The sequence below is a fragment of the Mollisia scopiformis genome (assembly GCF_001500285.1).
Source record: "Mollisia scopiformis unplaced genomic scaffold LY89scaffold_2, whole genome shotgun sequence".
NCBI lineage: Eukaryota > Fungi > Ascomycota > Leotiomycetes > Helotiales > Mollisiaceae > Mollisia > Mollisia scopiformis.
This window is the reverse complement of record NW_017263582.1, coordinates 350,307-375,694: the sequence shown is the minus strand read 5'-3', so window position 1 is coordinate 375,694 and position 25,388 is coordinate 350,307. Positions and strand designations below refer to the sequence as shown.

The following is a 25,388-nucleotide window of genomic DNA, read 5'->3' as shown; positions in this document are numbered from 1 at the left end:
AACATGAGCACCTATGTCTCCGGCCTCCACAGATGACAACATAAGAGTCCCCAAGGAAAGGGACAATAATCCATGTAGAACATGGCCAAACCCCCTGACGCTATGCTTCCAACGACAATGTACCTCCAGATAAACTCTTGAACCAGACCCACCAAAATTAAGGCCTATTCTGACTTGGAAAACGCCTCGAAACTCCATCGTAAATGCATGAGAACAAGAAGAAGGTTGGGCGTATCTGCTAGGTATGGTACAATCACCACATGTCATCCGCTTCGTCTTCCTGGTCTTGGTCGTGGTCATCCGAATGTCCATAGGGGTAATAGTCCTTGCCCTGCCGCCCATATTGCCCTTGATCTCCATACCCATTCTCTTGATTATGCTGCGATGCACGGGACTGTGGCCTATTGGAGCTTTGGGAATGAGACGACTCTGCTTGGTGATCGTAATCGTAGATCTGAGAATCATCAACATAATTGACCCCTTCCGACTTTGGAGTTTGCTGTTGCTCTGCATACTGAGCAATGCCCTATTAACTAGTTAGCTAGATTTGAAACCCGGTGCAAGACGTCCTCACCTGATGGTAGTCATATCTGTACTGCTCCCCACTTTCGGCTGGTTGCTGTTGCTGCTGCTGTTGGCGTAGTTGTTGTTCCTGCTCTTTCTGTCGCCTCTCTGCTTCTTGCTTCTTCTGAAGTGCAGACTGAGGAATTTGCATCTGAGGATGCATTTGTTGCACCTTGGCTAAGTAGGCGTACATAAAATTGCTCAAGAGAACCTGGCTATATAATGCCCGGCGCGGATTTGCCAACTTTATATGTGCCATCCTGTAGATAGCCCTCTCCTCGAGGATAGAGAACCTGGTCCAAGAATAGTCGATATCTGGTTTGAGTTGTCTAGGGGGTGGCTCCGGTGAAAGAGTTCGAAGAGAGCTGCCTTTCTTTCCACCTGAATCACGATCACCCTTCTTCTTGCTGCTGCTAAAGAATGACGAAAAGAGACTGTCCTTCTCCTTTTTATGCTCTCCGCCTGATTTGCGAGAGCTTTCTTTTTTCCTCTCATCCTGCAGCTTCAGATCTATGCTTTCTCGGTCCAGCAGTAAGCTTTCCCGGCCTCGTGGAACTCCCGCATCCATGGTTGATTGTAGCACATCGAGTCGAGTGTTATCATGAGCTTTGTCCACGACCACCTTAGGTTTGGTCTTCTTGTGATCTTCCTCTCTTTTCTTATCTTTCTTCTCCTTTTCGTCGCTACCTTTGAACCAACCCCAACTTGGCTTCTTTGAAGAAGCCGAGGTTTCTACGTCGTCTTTCTCTTTCTTTGACTTCCGCTCATGCTTCTTCTCTTCCAATGTCGGAATGAATGTGAGCGTATCAGTGCTTGCACTACTTCCAGGGAGCGGAGATGGATGTTGTGCCATATCATTCAAGGTTTGTTGAGGAGCAGCTGCCCTAGGTATCGTTTGTGGATTTGACGAGTTTTGCCGGTCCAAAGTCGGTCGTCTACTCGATCGAGCTGGAGGTTCAGGAACCACTTGATGATGCAAAGGCACAGGTGCCTGGGAAGATTTTCTCTCAGGGAACTGGTGAGCTTGTCGAGGAGGTGGAGCTTCGACAGCTTCCGGTGGGGGAGGAGTTTCAATGATGCGGGGAACAGGAGTATCATTTCTTGGAAAAGTGCTGCTCCTAGGGAGATTTCCAGGTTGTGGGATTTGCGGTGCGGCTTCTCTAGTAGGCTTCGCTTCTGCTTGGCCCAGCTTGTCATCTTTTCCACTACCCTCTGTACCCGAATCTGACGGGCTCGTCTGAGGAAGATTCTGTAGTCGGCGGGCTCCGCGAGTTGGGCGTGAGAAATTCTCTGTCGAAGTTGGTTCCGATTGGACCCTGGTAAGAGGGAATCCTATGGGAGGGCGTCCGTCAATTGGGGACGATGCTGGAGATTCTTCTCCGTCGGTATCCGCTTTCATATTCATAGCACCAGCTCTTTTGGAGAACGGTACCCTCTCTCCCTTCCTTAAGCTACCTTTCCTATAGGTTGTCCTTGTGGAGCGCCTCAAACCAATGCCTGGTGCTTGTGGTAAAATTGGCATATCCTCGTTTCCGGGCATTTCCCCATTCATACGATTACTGGTATCTAAACTCAGTTGCTGCATCTTCGTAGGATCTCGAACTAGAGACTCAAGTTCCTTCAGGTCCGAGATCTTCAACTCCGGGGTCTGCTGTGTAGAAAGTGACTTCTTCCTTTCCAATTGCTCTGCACCGTCCTTATATCCAACAGCCCCTCTCCCACCATCATTATCAATTTGCCTCGAAAGCATTGATTTCTTCCTCCTCAGACTACTCCCAGATCCACTTCGTTCGAGACTATCCGGTGATAGACTTGCCTGTTCGCCCGATCGCCGCTTGATCGATTGTACTCTCTTTTCGAGGAACGTTTTGAACTCCATTGGCGCAAGCTCGGGATGAACCCGGGCTGGGACCCAGAACAACCTTGACGGATCGTCCTCATCATCATCTCCTGTTGGGGCAATTGATGGCATAAAAGAAGCACCTTGGAATGATGGCAGATCCGGATCGCTCGTGTTTCCCACATCCATCGACATGCGCCTCAAAGCTTGGAGATTATTCAGTTCTTGAGCAACAGCTGCCGGATTTGACTCATAGTCTATATCATTAAGCGGAAATTGCGCATTCGCTGTTTCCGCGACATTACGATCTCGAAGTGATAACGTCGGAGATAACGTCCCCTTGTCAAAAGACGTGCTCCTTGGACTCTGTAGCATGGCGGGCGATGTGTGCGCCTTTTTCCCAGTCTTCCCATTCGTGTTCGGAGATGGCCTGGAGCTGCCCACATCCAGATAGGATCCTCCTGGCCCAGATGATTCGTGTAGTGGTGAAGTAACAAAGGTCTTCGCTTCGATCGAATCGTTTAGAGGAGAGGTTATAAAGCTGAGAGGCCGTGAGTCGCGTTTCGAGTAGTCATCGTCTCCATACATGTCCCCAATTGCCTCAGTAACACTTGACACGATTAGCACGATGTTCCGACTGCAAGGATAAAGCAGTACGTCAAACTTACTGGTGATTGGTATCACTTATTGAGAGCTGGGGGACATGCCCACGTCTGCTGGCGAAGCTTCCCCCAATCTCTCCTCGAGGTCTGGATGAGGTCTGCAGAGAAGGGCGAAGTTAGCAAGTCGTTTGTATACGGGTTATATCTGTATTCTTGTGCAGGAAGCAGTACAACGTCCGGTGCTCGCGTGCAACAACGGAAAAGACAAGCGCGAAGCCTCAGATGGTGACTGGCGAATGAACAAAGGGCTCGCAGACGTCCTGGGAGCATCTGGTGCGAAGCGCAGAACACTACGACGTACCTTCATCGGGAGTCGAAGAACGAGCAATCGAAGGAATGTTCCCCTTGCGTTGGGCCTGGCACCAAGATTCTCGTTGGAAGCGGTGATCTCATCGGGAGCTGTCGAGGACGAGAGTCTGGATCGTTAAGGATATGGGTAGATTAGGAGTCTTCAAGAGGTGGAGGATCGTGGTCGCATGGCAGGATGGTGAGGAAGCTGGTTATGTTTAATGAGAGCAGAGCAGACTGAGCGAGAGACGTAGTGGAGGTTCTCGGAAAAGCCTCTCAATCAGGCCTTAGCGAACGTTCGACCTAGAAAGCCAAAATCCAGCGTCCCTGTGAGCTCTAGAATTGTTTTTGGGGAAGAGGCACACTGCACGACACCGCCTGTCTAATGTACGGTCCCGAGCTGGATGGATAATGGTTGCAGCTATGGACAGCGGGCAGTAGCTGTCAGATATTATATCCTGGACCTGGACCTGGACATCTATGTGTGTGAATGAATGTGTGAATTGCCAGAACCCCCTATTCCGTTCCTCCTCTCCCACGTACAGGCGCCCAAACTAAGATGCATTGTGAATGGTCGCTGACGGCCCGCCGGCTTTAAGAAACCTTTTAAGCCACTTCCACTTCCACTCTATCTAGCGCTTAAAGATCCATATGAGATATCAGTCAGCAGCAGCTAATTACAAGTGCCAGCACGATCTCCGCCTCTGCAATATGGGGCTGTAGTGATGCATCAAGACAAGCTAGCTCCAGTAGCTAGACGCAGTGCGAAGGCATGCCGTCAATCGCAGTCTTTGGAGCGTCATCATTCCCGGCATGGAGGTCAGGATCTGGTTGCATACTGCTAGAGAGATTGGTGCAACGAATCATCACAACTCAAACCACACCCCTTTTGCTGTGTTAGTCCCAGAAGCTGCGGAAATGGATCTGCTTTGTTAGATAACAGCCTCGTGGGACAGAAGCCACTGTACAGTCTGGTGACTCGTGAGCCCTACCATATTTTCTATCAGATTTCTTTGTCTGGATGAGGGGCCTGAGTTATTTTAAATATGTGCGTCCTCAAGAGGGACCGTGGCAGATTGGGCTTCATGCATAGGTTCTCGGATGAACCAAAGGCTTTCAAAAGTAAATCCACACCCTACTTACACTTCACGCTTCCTCTTCCCACATTCTTTGACTTCATCCGTACCATAGCTGGTACAGTACCTATCGAGGTCCTCTTAATGTATCGATCACGTGCAGCATTGCACTTTGACAGCCCATCAGAAGAAGACCCTTGTACGTACACTCGGACATCAAGTCGGCCCGCCACCAGATCTGGCATTGATAGCAATTCAAACAAAACAGCATGAGATCATTTACTACGTGTGCTATCCATTCATGCTATTTATACCCCTTTCCAGTTGCATGCAAATCATGCCAGGACTCTTCACACGCACCGAATCGCAGTGTACAGGTCCTCTTACACATAGTTGAGTGACAATACCTTTATTCTCCTTTTGAGAATTAATAAGGTTAATCTAGTGGCCCGCAACAGAGACCTTTGGTGGGGAAGAGCCTACTTCTGCATTACCATTGGGTCACTGCATGGGAATGTCACATTTCTCCTTCGGTTCCGTTGATCCGTCTTTATTCGACGCTGGACCAAGTGGAATACTCGTTATCAAGTATGAGGAGGTACTCTTGACGATCATCTGAATTTGCGAGGTAATGTACTGAGGTGTACTCCGCATATTGTGTCGATTTTCCCCGCAATTGGAGAGTGGCTTGCATGCAGGGACGCAACATATACAGCCGGCGCCGCTCCGGAGAAATTTTACCTCTTCGACTTCTTTTCGGCTTATTCGACCCCGAAAGACCCTTTCTCTTCGAGATATTGTTTATAATTTGTAGACTACATATAGCTGCATTATTGTCCGTCAAGATGTTGTTCTTTAGGTCTCATCTTCTTTCGTTACCCTCGACCTATCTAGGTCACTGCACAAGATGGCTCCTCGGAATCTTGTGGCTCGATTGATATCACTCTTTCTATTCGTCAACGCTTCAATTGCTCAGTCATGTTGGAAGAATACGACCTGTAGTGGACCAACGGACACTGCCTTTCCTGGAACTTGGGAGTCCAATATCTTCGCACCCTCTTCGAGGACAGTCTCACCAGCATCCATACTGTCTTCAGAAGGGGCGTTTATCTCGAGCTTTCAAGGATCTGCCAAGCTTTCAGGCAATGGCTCTCAGCTTGTCTTCGACTTTGGCATTGAAGTTGGTGGTCTAGTAACACTGGACTACTACGCGACTGGGCAAGGCTCAATTGGTTTGGCATTCACCGAAAGCAAGAATTGGGTTGGCGAATGGTCGGACTCCTCCAATGGGGAGTTTAAAGGTCCCGATGGTGCTTTGTATGCAGTCTTCAACACATCTGGAAAGTATTCGTATACTATGCCAGATATCAGACTTCGAGGTGGCTTCCGGTATTTGACCCTGTTCTTGGTCTCCAATGGGACTGCTACAGTCGACATCAATGATATCAACCTGACCATCGGATTCCAGCCAACTTGGTCCAATCTTAGAGCATATCAAGGTTACTTCCACAGCAATGACGATGAATTGAACAAGATTTGGTACAGTGGAGCATATACATTGCAGACTAACGCAGTTCCTGTTAATACAGGTAGACACGTTCCGTTCCTCATCACTGGTTGGCAGAATGATGGAGTGCTTGGTCCTGGTGATACGATCATTGTTGATGGAGCTAAGAGAGACCGAGCAGTCTGGCCAGGTAAGAAGTCCAAGCCCTCTAGGTCGCACTCGTTGCTAAATCAGGTTTTGTAGGTGACATGGGCATCGCAGTGCCTTCAACTTTTGTCAGTATCGGTGATTTAAGTCCTGTCAAGAATGCATTACAAGTGATGTACGATTATCAAGTATGCTCTCGGTCTCTGTTGACTTCTTAATGCTAATGTAAATGAAGAACCCAACCACAGGAGCATTCCCAGAAGCTGGACCACCACTTTTGCAACTTGGCTCTGACACTTACCATATGTGGACCATGATAGGGACTTTCAACTATTTTCTTTATAGCAACGATACGGCATTCCTTCAAGAGAACTGGGCAAAGTACCTTCTAGCTATGGACTATATTTATGGGAAAGTGACCTATCCAAGTGGTCTGCTGAATGTAACCGGCTTGAGAGATTGGGCCCGTTGGCAAACCGGGTATAATGGTAGCGAACCTCAAATGATGTGAGTAGTTCATTCTCCATTCGCGGCTTATACTAACGCCAATTCAGTCTCTACCGCACTCTCATTACAGGCAGTGATCTAGCAGTCTGGGCTGAAGATAACACAGGTCTCAATGCCACCTGGAACACTCGTGCAGCAAATCTCAAGACAGCCATCAATCAATATTGCTACGATGATGCCTACGGAGCATTTAAAGACAACGCTACAGCCACAACTCTTCATCCACAAGACGCAAACAGCATGGCCGTCGTCTTCGACGTAGTGGACACAGACAGAGCCGAGAGTATTTCTACAAAGCTCTTGGATAACTGGACACCGATAGGCGCCGTTACACCTGAACTTCCTGGGAACATCTCACCATTTATTTCTGGTTATGAAATTCAAGCTCATTTCTCCATTGGCCAAACAGCGCGAGCATTGGATTTGATTCGAAGATGCTGGGGCTGGTATCTGAACAATCCCCTCGGAAGTCAAAGTACGGTGATCGAAGGCTATCTTCAGAACGGGACGTTTGGGTACAGATCAACTCGAGGCTACGACTATGACGCTTCATATGTCTCACACTCTCACGGCTGGAGTTCAGGGCCAACAGCTGCTCTCACAACCTATGTTCTGGGACTCAGTGTTACAGGCCGAGCAGGCTCAACATGGAAACTCGCGCCTCAATTTGGAAATCTGACGAACGTGGAAGGAGGATTCACGACTGGGCTTGGAAAATACCAGGCGAGCTGGGAAACGAAGGAAGATGGGTATGCTTTGAGCTATAATGTTCCTGATGGTACTATTGGGGAACTCGTATTGCCTCTCCTAAACGCTGGCGAACTTCCTAGAATCATGATTGATGGACAGCCTGTGCCGCAAAGTATGAATCCTGAGATTGTCGGGGACGCCGTGGTGCTGAGTTCTGCTCAAGGTGGTAGTCACGAGATAGTTGTGCAGTAGAAGATAGACTTTGGCTAAAAGAAGTTCTACTAAAAATCATATTTTCTACAGATCTACAAAAGTGGCTGTGCTGTTTAGCAAGCACCTACAACTTCCACATATGAGAAAGTGTCCTAGTTGAATAATCTGCTACATGGTTATCCCCACAATCATATGATTCAAAGCAGCATTCATAGGGTCGATAGCAAGAGCCCGACAGGGTTCAAGCGAATCTGCATGTCGCTTCCCGCATGAAGTTTGACCCACTGCCTTGATTTTTCCATACCAAAATGCCGGAGACCACGAGATCTCAGGTCGATCCTCATTAGATAGAGTTTGGCCATGTACTCAATAGACCAAGATTCAGGGTCTTTCATCCCAACTCGTATGCCGGCTAGCTTCCTTGAATTGAGGCTGTGCAAGCTTTTAGGTCGAGTTCGAGAACAAGAGCGAGGTTAATCGGTGCAATAAGAAATTTGGTAGTTCGAGATGGTGTGTTGAAGAAGCGTCTGATGACGTAGGAGGACCCTATGTCACGCTAGAAGTTAGAACTCCCGCATCTGATATTCATGCCGAGAAATTATATCTTCTTCATGATCCCCTATTCTATCCTCACGAATTCCGATATTCATACCTAAGATTCGATTTGTGATTGCATCTGATAAGAAACGCAGAGTAAGCAGCCCGAGATCTTGTTGCAGCAAGGATTCGGATCACTAACCACGATGTGCAGCCAGGATTCTCTACCCCACAAAAAGAAATTACAAGGTGAGCAGATGTCTCACCCATGGCGTGTCCCTCTGTACATCGTCACAGGAGGGCGGTGCTTCACTGTAGAACGTCAAAGACTAATCATGATGCGCAAACAGGCTACGATCATGTCTGCTGAGAAAGCTGGACTTCCGGGTTCGCATCCCGTCACGATGCCCACGAGAAATTTCTCGATGTCATCTGCGGCTTCGGATGATGCTGTCCCAACCACGGATCCTAAGGATGTCAGTGTTCCAGATTTCGTCTGAATATGCCCCTCATTGTACAGATGCTAATGCAAATTACTTGTAGACTTCATCTCTTCTAGAAGAGCGTCTGCGAGCTTGGAAGCATGCTGTTGGCTACCTCGAGGATTATGTTTCGGCGACAGAGAAGGTCCAGAAGGCTCATGCAAAGGAGTACGAGAAGGTTTTGAAGGTGCGTACTTTTGAAGTGCCCTAGCCACCCATCAAGTACTGACTAGTTTCGCAGACTATTCAAAACCCTTTGAAAGAAGGACACCACTTTGACCAAAGCTTGGGAGGTATCGCAGGACTGTTCGAAAACATGCGAGTAAACACGCAAGGCTTAGCCAATACACACCTCGAAACCGAGAAAAACCTCAAAGGTTCCGTTCTACCTATCCTCGACCGATTGCACAAGGAGATCAAGAACAAGTCGAAGGAACTAGCATCAGGAGCTTCCAAGGGAGCCAAGGAGGTTGAGAAGGCACGAAACACAACTCAGAAGCACATTGAGCTTCTCGGCCAACACACTGCCGGATTCGGCTCAACTGGGGGAAAGATGAGCGCCCACGATGATCCATATGTCGTTCACCGCGGAGTCGTCCATCGATTGGGCAAGCAGGTCATGGAGGAGAACAACAATAGACATGACCTGATCTCTGTCCAACAGAACTTCCAAACGTTTGAGGTCCACATTATTGAGGTCATCCAACAGGCCATGGCTTCCTTCCAACAATTTGTTGGTGGCCAGGCCCAAAAGGTCGAACAGCTGTACGCAGATATGCTGGCAAATGCCCAACAGGTCCCTCCTGATATGGAATGGAAGGGGTTCGTTGATCGAAACGGTAGCCTTTTGATTGACCCTAACTCCCCTGAACGTACAGTTGAAGGCATTTCGTTCCCCAACATGGACCACAAGTCGACCAAGCCACTCATCGAGGGTACTCTTGAGAGAAAGTCCCGCAACAAGCTAAGCTTCAGCGGTTACTCCTCCGGATACTATGTTGTCACTCCTTCGAAGTATCTGCACGAGTTCAAGGACAATGACAATATTAAGAGAGATCCACAACCCGAGATGTCGATCTACCTCCCAGACGCAGTTATCGGCGCGACCAACGGCGAGAAGTTCAACGTGAAGGGGAAGGATGTGAGCAAGGGCATCAGTTCCAAGCTCTCCGGAAGTTCAGAAATCCATTTCAAGGCCCATACTGCATCTGACGCAGAGAAATGGTTCGAGGTGATTCGCTCAGTCGCTGGTTCTGCTCCTGCCATGAGCGAGCCTACCAGCCCAGTATCCCCAGTCGATACGAAGCATGTATCTCAGCCTCCTCAGTACGCAGAGAACACTGCTGCTTCACCTGTGGCTGCTGAGAAGCAACCTGCTCCTCTGCAGACCCATGGTGTCACTGGAGGAGAGACCGTTGCTAGCCCAGTAGCCGCAACACCAACAACTGCTGCAACCGACCACGCCATCCCTACAACAGGCACTGCAGTTGACGCGGACAAGGTCTAAATGCGATTCTTGTTCAGGGGAAGATTGGAGGAAGTAGTAATGTATAATCAAAGAAGCCAGGAAACGAATTTTCCCTATTACAGTGGCAGATTGGAAACGTGGAGCGAAAGATATCATTGAGCTATTGATTGTGTTAATGAAAACGATGCTTTTCCCTCAAATCTTACTCAGCCTCGAATTCAGCCTTGTGATGATCTGTGCAGGCTTGGGAGACGATTGGTGTCCTCGGTCCATGAGTAAGCCGCATAGGGCTTCGATGTGGCGATCAATCCTCATCTGGGAATTACCTTGTTTTTGATGGATATTCGCCACATTTCACAGCCCTGTGATTCTTTGCACGTTTGAATCAATATACTGAACTTGTATTGTATACTCACAAATTTAAACCGCTGTAAATCCGTAAAATTACCGTTTAAAATGTTTCTGCTAGTCATCAACTCTCAGCACTTCAAGGCCAACATTCAAACCCCAAGCGCCAAGCACACCTAACCTACGTAACCTCCTAGCTCCCGCCCTTAACCCATCCAACCATCTAAAAACAGCAAGCAGATCACCCCTCTAACGCAAACGATCCCCACCACGCCGCAAACTTGACCCCAAACCGGTATAAACGGTCCTTGTATAGCCCTACCAAGAAGACCGGCATACAGACCCAAGACCACTGCCTCCTTCCAGCCACGAATGAGATGCCGCGGCAAGAAAGCTGGGGTAGGAGGCGAGGTTGCGTTTCACGTAAGGAGTGGTGGAAGATGTCAGCCAAGCAGGTAGAGAAGCTTGGTATAAGAGTGAGGCAGTGTTCCTGCTTTTGTCGTGTTCGTTCGCTTGTCTTGCACGTTTGAGTATAGTGAGATTTAAGTTTGGATTTTTATTATAACTTCAAACCTGCGAAGTATATCTCCATCACTTCCATCAAAACTTCGAATTCCAAGTCAAAGATTTTCTTGAACTACTGTCAAGATGTCAGAAACTCCAATCCAAGCCGCACCACCAACGTACGATTCCAACACCGGAACCACGAACGAGAAGCATGAGTACATGCACGTTGGTCCAGAACAACAAGCGTACCAACAGAATGGGCCTCAACCTTCGTACCCGCAACAAACATACCAGCAACCTCAGCAATCCTATCCTCCCCAAGATGCACCCAAGCAAGGCGTCCCTCAAAACAATGCCCCAAGAAACAACTACCAGATGGCAACTCCGCTGGCGAGTCTGCAACAGGGTCCCGCACCTGTCGATTGTCCCATCTGTGGCGTGCGAGAGATGACCCGGACGGAGTTTGTTAGTGGTGGGACTGCGCAGTAAGTATTTCGAGTGAGAGGTGCTGGAGATGATTTGGCTAACAAGGTTGTGTGTAGTTTGTCGGCGATTTTGTGCTGTTGCTGTCTTTGCTTGGGGTGTATTCCGTATATGGCGAGCTGGTTTAAGGATTGTGAGCATAAGTGTGGGCATTGTGGTGGGTTGTTGGCTGTTTGGCATAGGAGTGGAAGGACGGAGGTTATGGCGCATGGTAGAGCGTGATCGAGTGGCGGGTAGAGAACCGTGCGTGACGTTCGCTGGGAGGATAGTTTGGCGAGAGATTGCAAGTGGGTGCTGGGGATAGATGGCTGGAGGGCAGGCGTATTGATACCTTGTGTAACTGGACTAGTCGTTATGATAGTTGCAATGCATACTCAAGATCTGCTTCGAGTCAACAAGCTCTGATCCCAGTGAAATTGCGTGTTTTCCCAACCCATGAACTTCGTTCCACATCCACCTCAACACACACCAGCGTCGTAGTTTCCTACGACAATGTTAGCATCCAGTCAAGTTGTATTCTTAGAAGTAGACTTATCCCCAAAATTTGGAGGGGTCGCCCCAAGCCTGCGAACAAGCAAGAGGCAACCCTGGACTGCCCTCCCTTAGGCCTGTCCTGATCTCACGCTCCGAGAGGCCAACTCAGAGAAAGTCCACAATCCAGCACAGCAACTCAGGAGTCAAATACAACCCTTCGACAAGTTCTGCAATCAGCACAACGCTACCCAGAACAGACAAGCACTAAGCTTTGACTCCAACACGAGATGGGTCCCGTTCTGGACGCTGAGCAAATTCGTCCCTTCCTCTAGGTCAATACTCAAGACTAAGTCTGCAGTATGAATCAACCAGAACATTCTCAACACACTTCCCAGTCTTTCGCAACCCAGAAATTTCATCGCCCAAGCTAGCAACTGGTTCTCGTCTATAGAACTTGAGCCCTCAACCCAGCAATAGTTGTTCAATACCGGCAGTGAACCGGACCCGGAATAGACAGATCCAAGGACGAGCAAACACCTCAACGCGGATAGCGAAGCCTCTCTCTGTTTGAACAGCATTGCCCTCTGAGATTAGTTTTATGTTTCCTCTGTACCCTCATGGAGGGACAGGGCCAGAAACGGACAAAATACATCAACAAAAACCGCTTACTTCTCCGCCGCTCGTCTCCGAAATGACGAGGGAGAGGAAATGGGGTACACACACCGCGGGGGATGAGTGACTGTGTGTCGGCGTCTTCCATCACTCTAGGACCGAGCCTAAAGGAGAAAGTTGATGCGGCTGATCGAGATCACACTTATATGACAGAGCCTTTGGCTGATGCCTCGGCAGTGGTCTTGTGAGTTCACTGCGCATTAAATGCGAGGTTCTGATGAACGGAAAGGGTGGATACAACGTCCTACAACTTACTTCGGAAAGTAGCTATCAGGATGAGAGCAGACACGGGACATCTTCACTGGACCAAATCGCACAGAACCTATCTCTATAGCTTTGGTGAAAAGGTTGCTCAGCTAGGTATGGAAGACTTCTGGAGCATGACAGCATGTCTCTTCTTCACGGTGCCTAGGCACGTAGAAGGACTATCAGTGCACTGCATTTCGGTTTGGAGGTAGTGAAATCCCGCTACAAATGCAACAAGCAGATGATTCAGACGAGTGAGATCACTACCAATTCACAACCCGAAGGAAGTGGGAAATGCTTGCAGGAGACAGTCTGTTTGTAGACCACTTTGTAGTGTTGTGCTCAGTCCCCACATTCCAGAAGAGTCCAGGTCACCTCCGCCATAAAGTTGATAAAGCCCATGTTGGCCGATTTGAGCCAGCTTGTAGAAGATCCCAAAGACCTCTTCTCAAGGAAGTGCCTGTGTCTGTGCCACATTGAATCTCCTATCCATGTCATCCATAAACCCAACGAAGACGATCCATAGTGATCAGAGTATAACGCCCAGCCGACAACCCTGACGAGCATCCTCACACGAGGATTTTACCAGAACGGCTCATAGCAGAAGTCTGTTTTATCGTCTTTCAACATCTGGACTATCCCTCCAACCTTTCAATCCTCAGCGTCGATCAGACTTCAGCCTTTCGGCATCGATCATCACTCAGCAGACAAGAATCTAATAATTTGGAAGAACAACTGTGACTGCAAAGCTAGAACCAACAAATACTTAGGGTTAAGTTCTGATCTTCACTGCTCCTTTCGGAGAGCTTTGAACAGAAAGCTATCGGAAAGGCGTAGTGCTTGGTTTGCAGGTGCTCCGAGGAGCGAGAGAGGCTTCGTATCGCGTGTGGGAAGAGGTATCTGGATCCGTCCCAGGTGTGTATTTCGTGTTTGGTGCTGCAACTCAGTATTCGAGGCTATTGCCAGTCAGACATCAAATTGGAGAGAGCTCTCTGAAGCAACGATGAGATAATGGCGTCGTTGGCTGTTGCAATTGACGTTCGAAAGTATGATGTGAGTGTAGAAGAAAAGAAACGCGGGATCATTGACGTGCTGGAGAGTCGCGTCCGCGCTAAGGCAACCAGGCCACCAAATCGCCTCTGCACGTGATCATATATCTCAAATTTATATCACTGGCTCTCGACCTTTTTTTCCTTGCCACTACAATCTAAAACCAGAGAATTTGATTAAACTCGATCTACATGACTGGGTCTGCTCCCAGACTGTTCCTAAAGCCCTCTCACAACGGTAATCAGTCTTGCCGGTCAAGCTGAATGCGCAAGGCCTTCAAAATTCGCCCTGTCAGGGTCGTTCGTAAGTTCTCTTGCTAGACCTTCATCGAGCGCTTTCGCAAATATGGCGCAATACAACTCGAGAAGAGCGGAACCTCCACTCGTGGACAAGATTCTCCAGTCTGGCAAAGAGGCTTTTGACCCTACATTATCTCCTGACGCGAGAAGGTCTAATGCTCAGAGCTTGCTTGCTCTGCTCGATGGCACGAGTACACTGTCTCTCATGCCAGTCTTAAATCTCTTAATCCAGCCTGGTCGAGTGCCGGAGGAGCTTCACGCGATATTGATCTCTACCCTGGCTCGGTTACCACTCCGGCCACGAGGTGTCCAACATACCATCGAGTTCGTTCTGTCAGTACATCCAAGTACCAGCAATGCAGCAGGTGGAACAGGCAGAGGATCCAGTATCTCTCACGAAGCTCTAAATGCATCGTCACGTCTGTTGTCTTCGCCGCCTGCAGGAATGTCAGCCCAAGAGTGGTTTGATGGCATAGCACCGCAGCTCTTCTCTCTACTTCAAGGAGAAGGTGAGCCGGGCATGGACAAAGCTGCTGCGTACATTATAGGATTTGGGATTCTGGGTAGAAAACAATTTGGTGCACCCGGTATGTCTCATAACCCAGCTATTAGACCCTATAATACTGATTCAATAGGCATGCCGGGCTGGAATGCTTTCGTCGAACCCGTAATAGGATCGATCGATCCGTTGCTTTCAAAAGCCAACTCAATTGGTCCAACTCCGAAAGATCCCATTGAGTTTATCGGAAGTCGTAGGGTTCTTGTGCCGGCTCAAGAACTTGCTAGAAGCCTCAGCATTTTGAGTACTTTGGTGACCTCCCATCCCCATCCCTCGTTGAGCAAAAGACTCCTGAGACCAGTACTTCTACCTCTTTGGTATCTCTCCTCTTGGGAACCTTCCAAAGAGGAGTCTCTGACTGCTTACCGCAAGCCAGCCACAGTACTCTTGAAAGTAGTGCTCCAGTTGTTCCCTACAACGACCGAGTTAAAACCTAAGGGTCTGAAGAATGGACTGCTATCCTCTATTCTGCAAAATCTCACCTCTAAAGGAAGGACAGAATCTGGGCGGCTGTCTTGGACTTATGCTTCTGACCATGATGGTATTCGCATCGATGAGGTAGATCCGAAAGATGATGTGCAATTGGAGAGCATCGATGGGAAAGTCAACGCTTTTATCGAACTACTCAACAGTATACCTGAGCTTGAGTCAGATATCTCGGATCTATTCATGGTGTTGTGTAGGAACTGGTTTGCGACCAATGCAAACTCCAGCAAGCCTTTGATATTCATGCAAATGCAACCAGAAGACTCCTTGAAAGACGTCCAGGATCGCCTTGTTGAGGCAAAACTAATACAGCAGATGATTTCAAAATGCCCAAATAAGTTGGTAGGCGACTCCATCCAGGTCCTTGAGCTGATCAACCAAGTGTTCTCGGACTTTCTTTCGGCGGATCCGGGCAAGGAGAACGAGGCTGGAGTTTCACTCAGCCTCCTGAACATTGTCCTAACAGCGCCAAGCTTTCGGCCCAATACCGAAGTGGACGCTCTGATGGATTCAATAAAAGTCTCCTTAGACAAGATAGGCAAGATGACTCAGTTGGAAATATCAGCAACAGCACGGAATCTTCTACTATTTCTTACCTATCGTAATTCGATGGAGGACCCGGGTACCGAACCTCTGAGCACACCGACTTCTCGACAAGTAGAAGATCGCAAGACCTACAGTCTCGGTATGTCCTATCTTACAGCAACCGACTCGCCTCCACCCGTTCGTGCTCAAGGTCTCGAGTTGATAACCACTCTCATTCGAGCCAACAGCTCAATCTTGGATATCCCAGCTTTACTTGTCCTCTTCTCATCATTGTTGCAAGACGATGAAGAATACATCTACCTCAAAGCTATACAATCCTTGGACCAACTGTCTCAGAAGCATCCCAAAGCGGTTATGAAAGATCTCATTGATCGATATGTCGATCCTACGGAAGAATATGATCTCGATCAACGACTTAGACTCGGTGAGGCACTACATCATGTCATGAAAAGTAACTACCTTGCGTTGACTGGAGAATTATCTCAGTCGGTATGTGAGGGACTGTTATTTATTGCCAGTCGACGTGGCTACCGACCAAAATCTGAACGCCAGCAAGCAAAAAAGAACAAACTGAAACGTAAACAAAACGCTGCAGCAGAAGAAGCGTGGGGCGGAGATGTACCACAACTTGATGAGGTACTGGAGGCGGAAACGCAAGCTGACGAAGAAATTCTCTCCCAGATTGTCGGAGGATGGGAAAGTAAGCGTGGTATGGAAGATGTTCGAATCCGTACTTCAGCCCTCGCTATCCTTGGTTCCGCTATCGAAGCAAATGTTGAAGGTGTAGGATCAAAGATTGTCTCTACAGCCTTGGATCTCAGTATCCACATCTTGACTCTAGAGCCCGAACCAGAAAAAGGTATCTTACGCCGCTCTGCTATCCTTCTGATCATGAGCTTCATCAGAGCTTTAGACTCGGCGAGTCGTGAAAGAAAGAAGTTAGGCTTTGGGTTGGTTGGTCAGAGTCTCGAGGATGTGCAAAGGATTCTGGAATATGTCGAAGCCTCAGATAATGATGGGCTAGTAAAGCAGCATGCTAGGGATGTGATTGAAGGGTTGCAGGCTTGGCAAATGAATATTTTGATTCCGCCACAAAAAGAGGACACAGAATTGAAGGAACTGGCTGGACTGTCTATTACACCGCGAGGTTTGGAGGACTCTACTGGGAGAATACGACCTAGGATCGAAGAGATCGAAGAGAGGTAGAAATGAGCTTCTGGTAGGTTGGATGTTGGACCAACCTTATCCTCGAAGAGAGCTGCCCGATGGCGGGCATATAGAATATAGCAAATTCTATGGGACCTATCCGAACTTGGATTGAATTCAGTTCAACTTTCTTTCACAATTCTTGGACGAACATAGACTCTGAACACAACAATAGTAGTTGCATCGCCACAAGTGAAAAGAGAAATTCTGCAGAGCAGAGCGCTTCAAGCGCAGCTTAAACGGATGTCAAGAACGGAGCTATTCACATACATAACCTTCAGATTGAAATGAGTATTGTCAGCAGTCCTTGCCTCTAGTTTGGAAGACTCTTGATGAGATAGACGTCTCGAGGGCGCGGGGTTCTCTTTATGGACTAGGGCCAAGCATGAGTAAGCGTCATCCCTCCACGAAATCTCCTTATGTCCGATTTGTTATGCGCCACATAAAGCTGCGCTGCAAGTGCAAGGAACATTGATCGACGGGAGCATCGATTTAGCTTATTGCTTATATGCATTAAGCTTCGTAGAGGACTTCTCGAAATGGTTTGACCCGATCTACATCCCTCCACGTCGTGCAACGTTGGGGTTTCTCTCATCAATCTTCCAAAATTAGAGCTCAGTACCAAACCTCGTCCGATCTTTCTCCGCTCTGTAGTCGGCACTAAAGACAGGAATCCTCTTTATGGCTGGCCCGAAAAGGCAGGTTACTCCTCGGGAATATGGTTACTGAAATTATTCCTAGTATGGCCCCGAGCGGAGCTTCTTCTTCAAGTGAGTTCAGCCTTGCCATGAGTAAGCAGCCCCTGAATTTATGAAGGGGAGGTTCGGCCGCCAACTGCTTATTTTCAAATTATTTCGGCCCCTGCTTCTCGTATGCAGAGAGGGGCTGATGATCAATTGCTTCTCTTCGATACATATGACTCGCTCAGATGCACAAAAACTCATTTGGCCCCGCGTAGCCTATCACGACAGGGGGCGCCGTGACTTTCTAGGTTACAATTGTCAGGCACTGGATTGTCAAGGGAAGTAAGATTCAGGTTGCTAGCTTCAGCTGCTGTATTGCGCAAGGGTGCTATGTGCACCTCATTGCAAAACTACATATAGCCGTGAATGCCTTTCCGTTATTCTGTATACATGCTTTCAACCAGCATTCGGTGAGCTATACCGTAGTCATGTCTTCTATAGTGCCTTTTCTTGTTCTTCTTTCCCTCGCTGCAGCAGCGCCTCAAGCTGTTAGCCCTTCATCAAGCTTTCAGCCTCTGCCTTCATTTCTAACCAATCCTGTCCACCAACGTGTCTTCCAAGCATATTGGTAGCAGGTGTGACCGTGAATGCTGACAAGATCCTCCAGATCTGACAAGAGACCACTGCGTGTTCAGACAAGAAAGAAAGAATTCAAAGTTCTCAGAGCACGTAATTATTAATCTCGATTTTATTATTGCTCTTCGCATACTTGTACACAACATGCTCTGCCGATTGTACTAGCTATGTACAAACCAGAGTTCAACACGAGAAATGCCTAACTAAGTAGCTTCATATCAATTACCGGTGTCCGGCGTTTGATATCTGCGATAGTCGCCTCCATACTAACTGCAAATGCCAAACCATTAACTGATTCTTTTGAGAGAAGATTACCAGCAAACAGTAATGCTACTGCCTCTCCTTTTCTGTTCAGAATCATAGAACCAGAATCGCCTGCTCTACTGAATGGGATATTATTAAGGCCAACAATAGAGAGAGACCTCGACGTTACTGTGTCAGCTTGCCAATCAAAGTGGTATGAGTCGCATCCATTGACCTTTCCAAGAGTCCAGCCCGTTGTGCGGCCATACTTAATTACGAGTTCTTCGGATTGTAAAGAAACATCGCTAATAGTGGTGAGGGACGAAGGGAAAACGATGGGGAATTCTTCTGCAATTACGTTCGCGATACCTAGAGCTATCTCTCCCTTTGTGAATTCCCATTCCGGAAGCTATTGTCAAATGTTAACACTTGCACTTGCCTAAACTAAATTTTGAAGACTTACTCTATTTGGAGAAGTAACATTCTTGATGAGAGTTGCAAGTCCCCAATCCATCTGCCATCCATTCGGATCTGAGCGCCATCCTGATGATTCAGCACGGCTTGCTAGAGACCATTTTGGATTGTGCTTGACAAGAGTTGGTAAGTGTCTTTCGTAATCTTTCTTTTGTGCTTTCAGAGCTGAGAATTTCTCATCATGCTTTTGGAGCGCGTCAAGAGTAAGCTGTGATCGGTCGCGTTCCTTGAGATGAATTATTTGCTTTCCCAAGGATTTAATTGTGTCCTTGTGGTATTTGCGAGTTGCTTTAATGTCTTGAGGGGAAAGCGAAAGCATATCGGGTGAGCCTGTTGAATCCCACTGACCTCGAAAGGGGTTCATGTTCATCTGCTAAGACCATCACGTGATGATTAGTCAACATGAAATTTCGCTTTTCACCAATATTCAGTGTGGCTTCAAAGAATGCCCCAATTGAGCCAGTTGATGTAGACCCGCGATGTCCAACAGAGCTGCCAGGATGAGCATCTTGGTCGCATAGATGGCCGTCGTACGGCATGTTCTTGCCATTGTCGCTACAAGGCAGGATTTCGACGATCTCAACAGTGAGTTCGGTTGGGACTGTGGAGATGGAGTGCACTGATAGAAGCAGACTGGCTTGTGTGAGCGGTTGTGGCGTATGGATTGGAAAGGCAACAGGATGGCTTACAGTTTGTGATACTCGAATAGAATACGTGCGGCAAGAGTTTTTCCAGCACTTGCACTTAGCATGCCGGCCCTAACATGGAGGAGTGCAACAGCGGGATTCGAAGCGTCAGTATTAGCGATATGTCCAATTCGGTAGCAACCCAACAGGACCCATGCCTTGGCCGTGTTGAAATGCTTAATGGCGAGCACGAGCCTGTCCCAGAGGTCGACGATTGCATGGGCGCCGACACAGGATATGCGCTTGAGAGAGTATGTCTCCATGGGGTTGCCCTGAAAAAGTCGAGGATTGCGTAAGGTCGTCGCGACCAAGCTCCAGTAGTAGTTGATGCCGAGATAATAATAGCGATTAGACAGGGGACCGGAGCCACCTTCGATCTCATCGGGATTAAGATCATTGGGACCTAGAGAAGCTGTGTTTGGATACTGCGCCATAGGTGCAAGTGTTGGAGATTTTGATTGTAGTCGTATGACGAGGTTATGGTAGAGCTTAGATGGACGTTGTGCGTCCTGCAGTATTACCACAGTCAGAGTAATTCTTTGATCTTGGATCGGATTTTGCTTTCTAAAGCGGCGAGCGATGTCGACATGACGCACAGACTAACCTTACAGCCTTAGCCTAAAAGGGCCTAGTACAGCGGGACTTCTGAAGCGAAGACTTCTCATCAGAGCACGTGAACAAAGGTCACGAGTAGGTTAGTCAGCTCCTTCGGAGCCTCAGAATCAGGCCCTTTCCAACCTCTGGATTATTTCACAGACTCGCGAGACTTTTATTGTAGCTAATTTCGGGTTTTCCCACGTATGCAACACATAATTTTGTGCCTATGATGCAAAGTATTCAGCAATTATTGTTTCACTTTGCGTCATATCGTTGAAGTTGTCTTGTTCTTTGAATGACCAATTACTATAGAAAATATGTTAAGATGGTTGAATTTTGTAGATTGATTTTCTTTTTCATAACTAAAGACTTGAGAGTGTGCGGCGTCAGCAAATCACGGCCTCCGGTTTTCTCTCCCTAAATTTCTATCGACCAGCAGCCTTACTTTAGGGAGGGAAGTACTACACGAAGCAACAGCCTCAGTATGAGGAATATGATGTCTCACAGTTCGTCAATGTCAAGAGTGCTTCGGGCTATGCGGTCTACGGAGATAACCAACATGATGATAGCGCTGCTATCAATGCTATCCTTGCTGCAAATGCAAATTGCAAGATCACTTACTTCCCACAAGGAATTTACAAGTGAGTGGCTTCGAGAGCTCTACAGAGATACTTGCTGACAAGATCACCCAGAGTCACCCAGACAATCTATATCCCACCAGGATCTCGCATCGTTGGTGATGTCCTCTCTGTGATTTCAGGCATAGGTTCCAATTTCTACAACCCAGCCAACCCCCAACCAATCGTCCAAGTCGGTAGGCCAGGCGATGTTGGTGTTGCCGAAATCTCCGACATGCTCTTCTCAGTCGCAGACGTTCTTCAAGGAGCCACCATCGTGGAAGTAAACATGGCAGCCTCGTCCCTCGGCTCCGTCTCATTCCACAACGCGCACATCCGAGTCGGAGGCACAGCTGACACAATCGTGAACCAAAACTGTGGAAACGCCGACACCTCAGACTGCAAAGCCGCTTTCATGATGCCCCACGTTACATCCTCAGCACAACCATACATCGAAAACATGTGGGGTTGGACCGTCGACCACTCTCTGGACGGCGGCCCCAACCAGAACATCGCCACTGGCCGCGGGGCACTCATCGAAAGCACAAAAGGTGCGTGGTTGGTAGGCACAGCATTCGAGCACAACACTCTATACTAATACAACCTAAACAACGCGCAAAACGTCTACATCGGCATGCAGCAAACCGAAACCGCCTACTGGCAAGGCTACGGAACCGCGGAACAAGCTCCTAGTCCCTGGACCGCAAATTCCACCATCGGGGGCCCGACATTCTCGGACTGTGCTGGGAGTGGCGATTCGGGGAACGCGCAATTTTACATGGGCTGGGCTTCGCACATCTACTCTTCATCCAACATCGTGATCCACGGCTCCGCTCTCTGGGTCTTCTTCAACGATATCACGGATGGAAGTTATTCGAATGCCGGCTGTCCGCAGTATAATAATGTGCGTCAGGAGAATGCGGTTTATGTTGATAAAGCGAGCGAGTTGTTTTGGTATAATTTGTTGACGAAGAGTACGACGAATATGGTGTGGGATAATGGGGTGGTGACGGCTGCTCAGGTGAATAATCCGGGAGGTTGGGAGGGCAGCGTGCCCGGGGTGATAGCTGCGTATTTGAGGGACTCGGGGATTTCGAGTGAGCAGTAAGTAGAAATTTGTAGATTCAAGTGTTAAAGATAATTTTTGTTTCGAATTACAAGGCTCAACTGTGTTGGACATCTAGCCCAGGCAGTAAGAAGCATTGAACATATCACTCACGAACTGCATATTGGAACGATCTTGATTGATAATTTTCATTTAATTTTGATTCTATCTCCCGCTGTGCAAGAGAATAAACTGACAGAACAAGAAGTGTAAATTGTTTTTGGGTTCCAACCTGCTGGAGTATGAATGAATAGTCGGTCCTTCGAAAACAGTGATGGGGAAAGAAAACTCAGCGTGATTGAACGTGAAAAGTCGTCCATCGTATTCTTCGTCGCAAATCTCTATAACCCAAGCCAGCCATCTTGTTGACACCAAACTCCAAAAACCATGCGACGTCGTATGAAGAATACTCCTTTCCTCTACTCCCATTACCCCGCAGTCCCTATCCTTAGCGAGCCTTTCCAACCGGTCGTCCAGAAGTCTCCCTATACAACCGATTAATCTCCCCGACAATCCGAGCCGTCTCCTTCTCACTCGTCGGCAACTTGTGTCCCAGCTCAAACTCCACCTTCCGCGCCGTGCGCTTGTTAAAGTGCTCGCCGTACAGCGCGTGGCTCTCCTCGTTAAACGGGTCTACCGTGCCAATAACATGCAAACTGGGAAGATTGATCAACTCACCCTTCTCTTCGTCCGTCATGCCGCTCACGAGCGGCGGGTACACGGCGTTCAGGAAAACGCCGAACTTGAACTGCTGGCCCTTGGGGATGGTTTTCGCCTTGAGCTGCTGGTCCAGGACGAGGCCCGCTGCGCATTTGGCGCCCTGGGAAAAGCCCATGATGCCGATGAAGTTGCGGGTCGGGTCCGCGAGGGTCTCGGCGAGGAGTTTCTTGGTCTCTTCCGGGAGGTCGTCGGGGACGCCGGGCTTGGTCCAGCGGTAGAAGGGCCCGCAGCCTTCGAAGATGGGCATTACGCCTGGTCCGGGAGGGGCCTCGAATGGGGCGTCGATGAAGAGGAAGTCGAAGGTGGTGGCCAGTGCGCGCTGGATCCGGATGGTTTGGATCTTGAAGATGGTGTGGTTCGTGCCGCCGCCGTGGAGGCATAAGATAGTGGGCTTCTTCTGGATGGGGGCAGGGGAATTGGGCTTAGACAGGGATCCTCGTTGGATAGTCATGGTGATTGTGTGTGGGGGTTAGCTAGCTTGTGTCGGGGTAGAAGGTTGTCCAACGTATCCAAAGTCTGAGTGACCTTAATTCGAGTAGTCAAGAATGGATCCCAACCTGTCCAAGACCTCACTGGTCCAGTACCCGAGCTGTCAGGAGAGTTCTGAGGTGTGACTGGTTGGTCAAAGGTGTGAGGATAGAATCCGAGACCTGAGAGGCTGAAGTCCGAGAAAGATACCCGAGTCCGAGGTACCGGAGATAGTTCCAAGATGCAGGTGATGGGTAGCCGAGGTGGGTGTGTGTGTGTGTGCGGTGAGAACTCAAAGTGAGTGTTAGCGAAGCCGACAAATCGGGAATCGGAAAGGGTGAAGAGAGATGGGGGATCTTAGTCGGGTTCTGGACAAATCAGGAGGCGTGTAGAGAAGATGGGGGCCGTTGTCGGGATCTGGATGTAGATCGGAGATTTAGAAAGTATGAAGGTTTCGGTACATTCGATGTGTGTGTGCGGCACGAAGAGGTTATAAGGTTTGGGGGTTGTTCGGAAAAGGAGATCTAGACCGAATTCACGTGCCGAATGCAGTGAAGATGCAGAATGAAAGTCAACGAAACGGACCGTCCGAAGGTATTTATTGTAGTATGAAAACAGCTTCAGAGCTCAATAACCTACGGCGACTTGGACAGGAGCAGGATTGCGTACGTGGAGACCTGAGACGTCGGATACTTTGCAGCATCGTGAAATGTATGTATCACGTGACGAGTTAGAGTCCTCCTGACAAACAGCCCCCGAACCCAAGATCGGATCCGTTCGGGTAGGATTTAAGTCCGTTGACTCGCACGCGACTTGCTTCCTAACGAGTTTTCGCTAAACTCTTGTTAGAGAATGTGGAGCTGAGGATGCGAGTCCGAAAGCCTCCGAACATCTCGGACTCGTGATCCTTTTTCAGATATGGAGTGAAGAGAGAAAGTGACTGCGATACGGACGAAAGAATACATAACCTACGATTACAGCCCTCGATCTCAGCTCTCCACTCTTCGATCACAGCCCGCCCAAGCCACGAGGGTGGAGAATGCCAAGTATCGATCTATTCAGAACAGTCTGATCCAGGACATACACTAGCCGTCTATGACATTTCAGGTAGGAGATATTCAGCCTCATAGCACAGGCTTGTTCTGTTTGGACTCAAAGGAGCTTCTGCAAATACACCGATTGTCTCGTGTGAACATCAATACTCTTTCGTGCGTACATGTTGACTTCAGAAGGTGCAAAGAACTCAGACCAACGGTTGCAATCCTCAACGGAATGTCGCAGAAAGACTACGGGTCGTCATTGAGTTACACATGAGCATATGGACCTAGGTGTGGCATTCCTTTACAGAGCTCGTCAAGCCTGGTTTAGAAGATGGAGCAACGAAGCGGGAGCTCATATCCAGAAAAATTCAGCAGAAAGGTCAAGCGAGGGAGACTTGCGAATTTACTGATGTCTCCCAGATCCAGAGTAACAATGGAAGTACTGTATTACTGAAAACAGCACCGCACGAACTGTCCCAGAAGTCTACTCGGGCTGCTGAGCATGACTGCGCTAAGGATCATAGGACTATCTAACATCATTCGGATGCGGAAGATGTCAGCTGTGATACGGGTTCAAAAGGTCTATGAGCTCGGGCACTTTGCCCGTTGCATTCTCCGGAGCTATCTCCACGACTTCTTCGTCCGTAAATGTTCATGGAACAATGGTCGGAACTCGTATTGTGCATCCTCAATCAGAACGCTTCGAGGCCGAGGATGAGGACTCGAAGTGCTAGATTTTAACAGTCCATTAGAGTATTCTAGCGTACTGATACCTAAGATGAGATAGCCCTGGTCGAAGTGCTGCAACGAAACATGAGACATGATGATTCTCAAAATGATCAAAACTTCGACCGACGTTGCAATCCGGGGAAACCAACAGACCCAAAAAGACAGTGTGATGTGCTGACTGTCCCGCATTCACACGCAGACTCGAACTATGTTCCAAATGCTTTGCTCCAACCCTATCTTTACGAAATGAACAGAACTTTCTGATGAAGCCCTTCACGAGCTTTTTACCTCTAAGCAAGGTACTTCCCTCCGAATCAAGCGCTGACAGTCTGTAGGACATTGAGCAATAATTACGAGTACCAGGCGATCTAACAGAATATTCAGCCATGTTGCTGTTGGATGAGGCCGAACAGTCTGTTGGGGCTGGTGATAGTAATCTCCGCTGCCAAGACGTTTGGTGAATTTGACAAAGCCTCCGAATTCAGAGCGCGGACCCTGTATATAAGAACAGGACGAGATGCCTTCAAGTTCTG

At 48.4% G+C, this 25,388-nt stretch overlaps 8 protein-coding genes across 8 annotated transcripts; 5 read left to right on the top strand and 3 right to left on the bottom strand.

The window, feature by feature from the left end:
* Positions 1–121: 121 nt before the first annotated feature.
* LY89DRAFT_165998 (uncharacterized protein) lies at positions 122–3,829 on the bottom strand. Its single transcript, XM_018205526.1, has 4 exons — positions 3,368–3,829; positions 3,073–3,164; positions 575–3,014; positions 122–514 (listed from the first exon to the last, which is right to left on the bottom strand). The coding sequence occupies exons 1-4, from the start codon at positions 3,371–3,373 to the stop codon at positions 254–256; spliced, it is 2,799 nt and encodes a 932-aa protein (XP_018077416.1). The 5' UTR covers positions 3,374–3,829; the 3' UTR covers positions 122–253.
* A 1,508-nt stretch (positions 3,830–5,337) lies between these two features.
* Positions 5,338–7,533, top strand: LY89DRAFT_574388 (Six-hairpin glycosidase; the record flags this gene model as incomplete). Its single annotated transcript, XM_018208741.1, has 4 exons — positions 5,338–6,127; positions 6,181–6,272; positions 6,320–6,591; positions 6,639–7,533. 4 exons carry the CDS (start codon positions 5,338–5,340, stop codon positions 7,531–7,533), a joined length of 2,049 nt encoding a protein of 682 aa, XP_018077415.1.
* An 857-nt stretch (positions 7,534–8,390) lies between these two features.
* Positions 8,391–10,020, top strand: LY89DRAFT_727840 (uncharacterized protein; the record flags this gene model as incomplete). The annotated part of the gene is made up of 3 exons (XM_018219200.1): positions 8,391–8,507; positions 8,575–8,700; positions 8,755–10,020. The coding sequence occupies 3 exons, from the start codon at positions 8,391–8,393 to the stop codon at positions 10,018–10,020; spliced, it is 1,509 nt and encodes a 502-aa protein (XP_018077414.1).
* Positions 10,021–10,903: 883 nt separating this feature from the next.
* On the top strand, positions 10,904–11,445 carry LY89DRAFT_679875 (uncharacterized protein). The gene is made up of 2 exons (XM_018213958.1): positions 10,904–11,314; positions 11,365–11,445. The coding sequence occupies exons 1-2, from the start codon at positions 10,978–10,980 to the stop codon at positions 11,376–11,378; spliced, it is 351 nt and encodes a 116-aa protein (XP_018077413.1). The 5' UTR covers positions 10,904–10,977; the 3' UTR covers positions 11,379–11,445.
* Positions 11,446–13,927: 2,482 nt separating this feature from the next.
* On the top strand, positions 13,928–16,966 carry LY89DRAFT_679873 (uncharacterized protein). The gene is made up of 2 exons (XM_018213957.1): positions 13,928–14,647; positions 14,696–16,966. The coding sequence occupies exons 1-2, from the start codon at positions 14,107–14,109 to the stop codon at positions 16,855–16,857; spliced, it is 2,703 nt and encodes a 900-aa protein (XP_018077412.1). The 5' UTR covers positions 13,928–14,106; the 3' UTR covers positions 16,858–16,966.
* Positions 16,967–18,263: 1,297 nt separating this feature from the next.
* LY89DRAFT_165778 (uncharacterized protein) lies at positions 18,264–19,422 on the bottom strand. Its single transcript, XM_018205525.1, has 2 exons — positions 18,883–19,422; positions 18,264–18,828 (listed from the first exon to the last, which is right to left on the bottom strand). Exons 1-2 carry the CDS (start codon positions 19,261–19,263, stop codon positions 18,376–18,378), a joined length of 834 nt encoding a protein of 277 aa, XP_018077411.1. The 5' UTR covers positions 19,264–19,422; the 3' UTR covers positions 18,264–18,375.
* A 1,079-nt stretch (positions 19,423–20,501) lies between these two features.
* On the top strand, positions 20,502–21,901 carry LY89DRAFT_713593 (pectin lyase-like protein; the record flags this gene model as incomplete). The annotated part of the gene is made up of 4 exons (XM_018218063.1): positions 20,502–20,552; positions 20,654–20,817; positions 20,869–21,355; positions 21,434–21,901. 4 exons carry the CDS (start codon positions 20,502–20,504, stop codon positions 21,899–21,901), a joined length of 1,170 nt encoding a protein of 389 aa, XP_018077410.1.
* A 445-nt stretch (positions 21,902–22,346) lies between these two features.
* LY89DRAFT_663530 (uncharacterized protein) lies at positions 22,347–23,069 on the bottom strand (the record flags this gene model as incomplete). Its single annotated transcript, XM_018212709.1, has 1 exon — positions 22,347–23,069. One exon carries the CDS (start codon positions 23,067–23,069, stop codon positions 22,347–22,349), a length of 723 nt encoding a protein of 240 aa, XP_018077409.1.
* Between the last annotated feature and the right edge of the window lie 2,319 nt (positions 23,070–25,388).

Bases quoted from the DNA above. Each gene is read 5' to 3' on its own strand.
- LY89DRAFT_165998 (XM_018205526.1), bottom strand. The intron at 3,015-3,072 runs GTAAGTTTGACG...AATCGTGTCAAG, and splicing joins ATAAGTGATACCAATCACCA to TGTTACTGAGGCAATTGGGG. The intron at 515-574 runs GTGAGGACGTCT...GGCATTGCTCAG, and splicing joins ACAGATATGACTACCATCAG to TATGCAGAGCAACAGCAAAC.
- LY89DRAFT_679875 (XM_018213958.1), top strand. From the start codon at position 10,978: ATGTCAGAAACTCCAATCCAAGCCGCACCACCAACGTACGATTCCAAC.
- LY89DRAFT_165778 (XM_018205525.1), bottom strand. From the start codon at position 19,263: ATGAACATGAACCCCTTTCGAGGTCAGTGGGATTCAACAGGCTCACCC. The intron at 18,829-18,882 runs GTAAGTCTTCAA...ATTTGACAATAG, and splicing joins ATGTTACTTCTCCAAATAGA to CTTCCGGAATGGGAATTCAC.
- LY89DRAFT_679873 (XM_018213957.1), top strand. From the start codon at position 14,107: ATGGCGCAATACAACTCGAGAAGAGCGGAACCTCCACTCGTGGACAAG. The intron at 14,648-14,695 runs GTATGTCTCATA...CTGATTCAATAG, and splicing joins AAAACAATTTGGTGCACCCG to GCATGCCGGGCTGGAATGCT.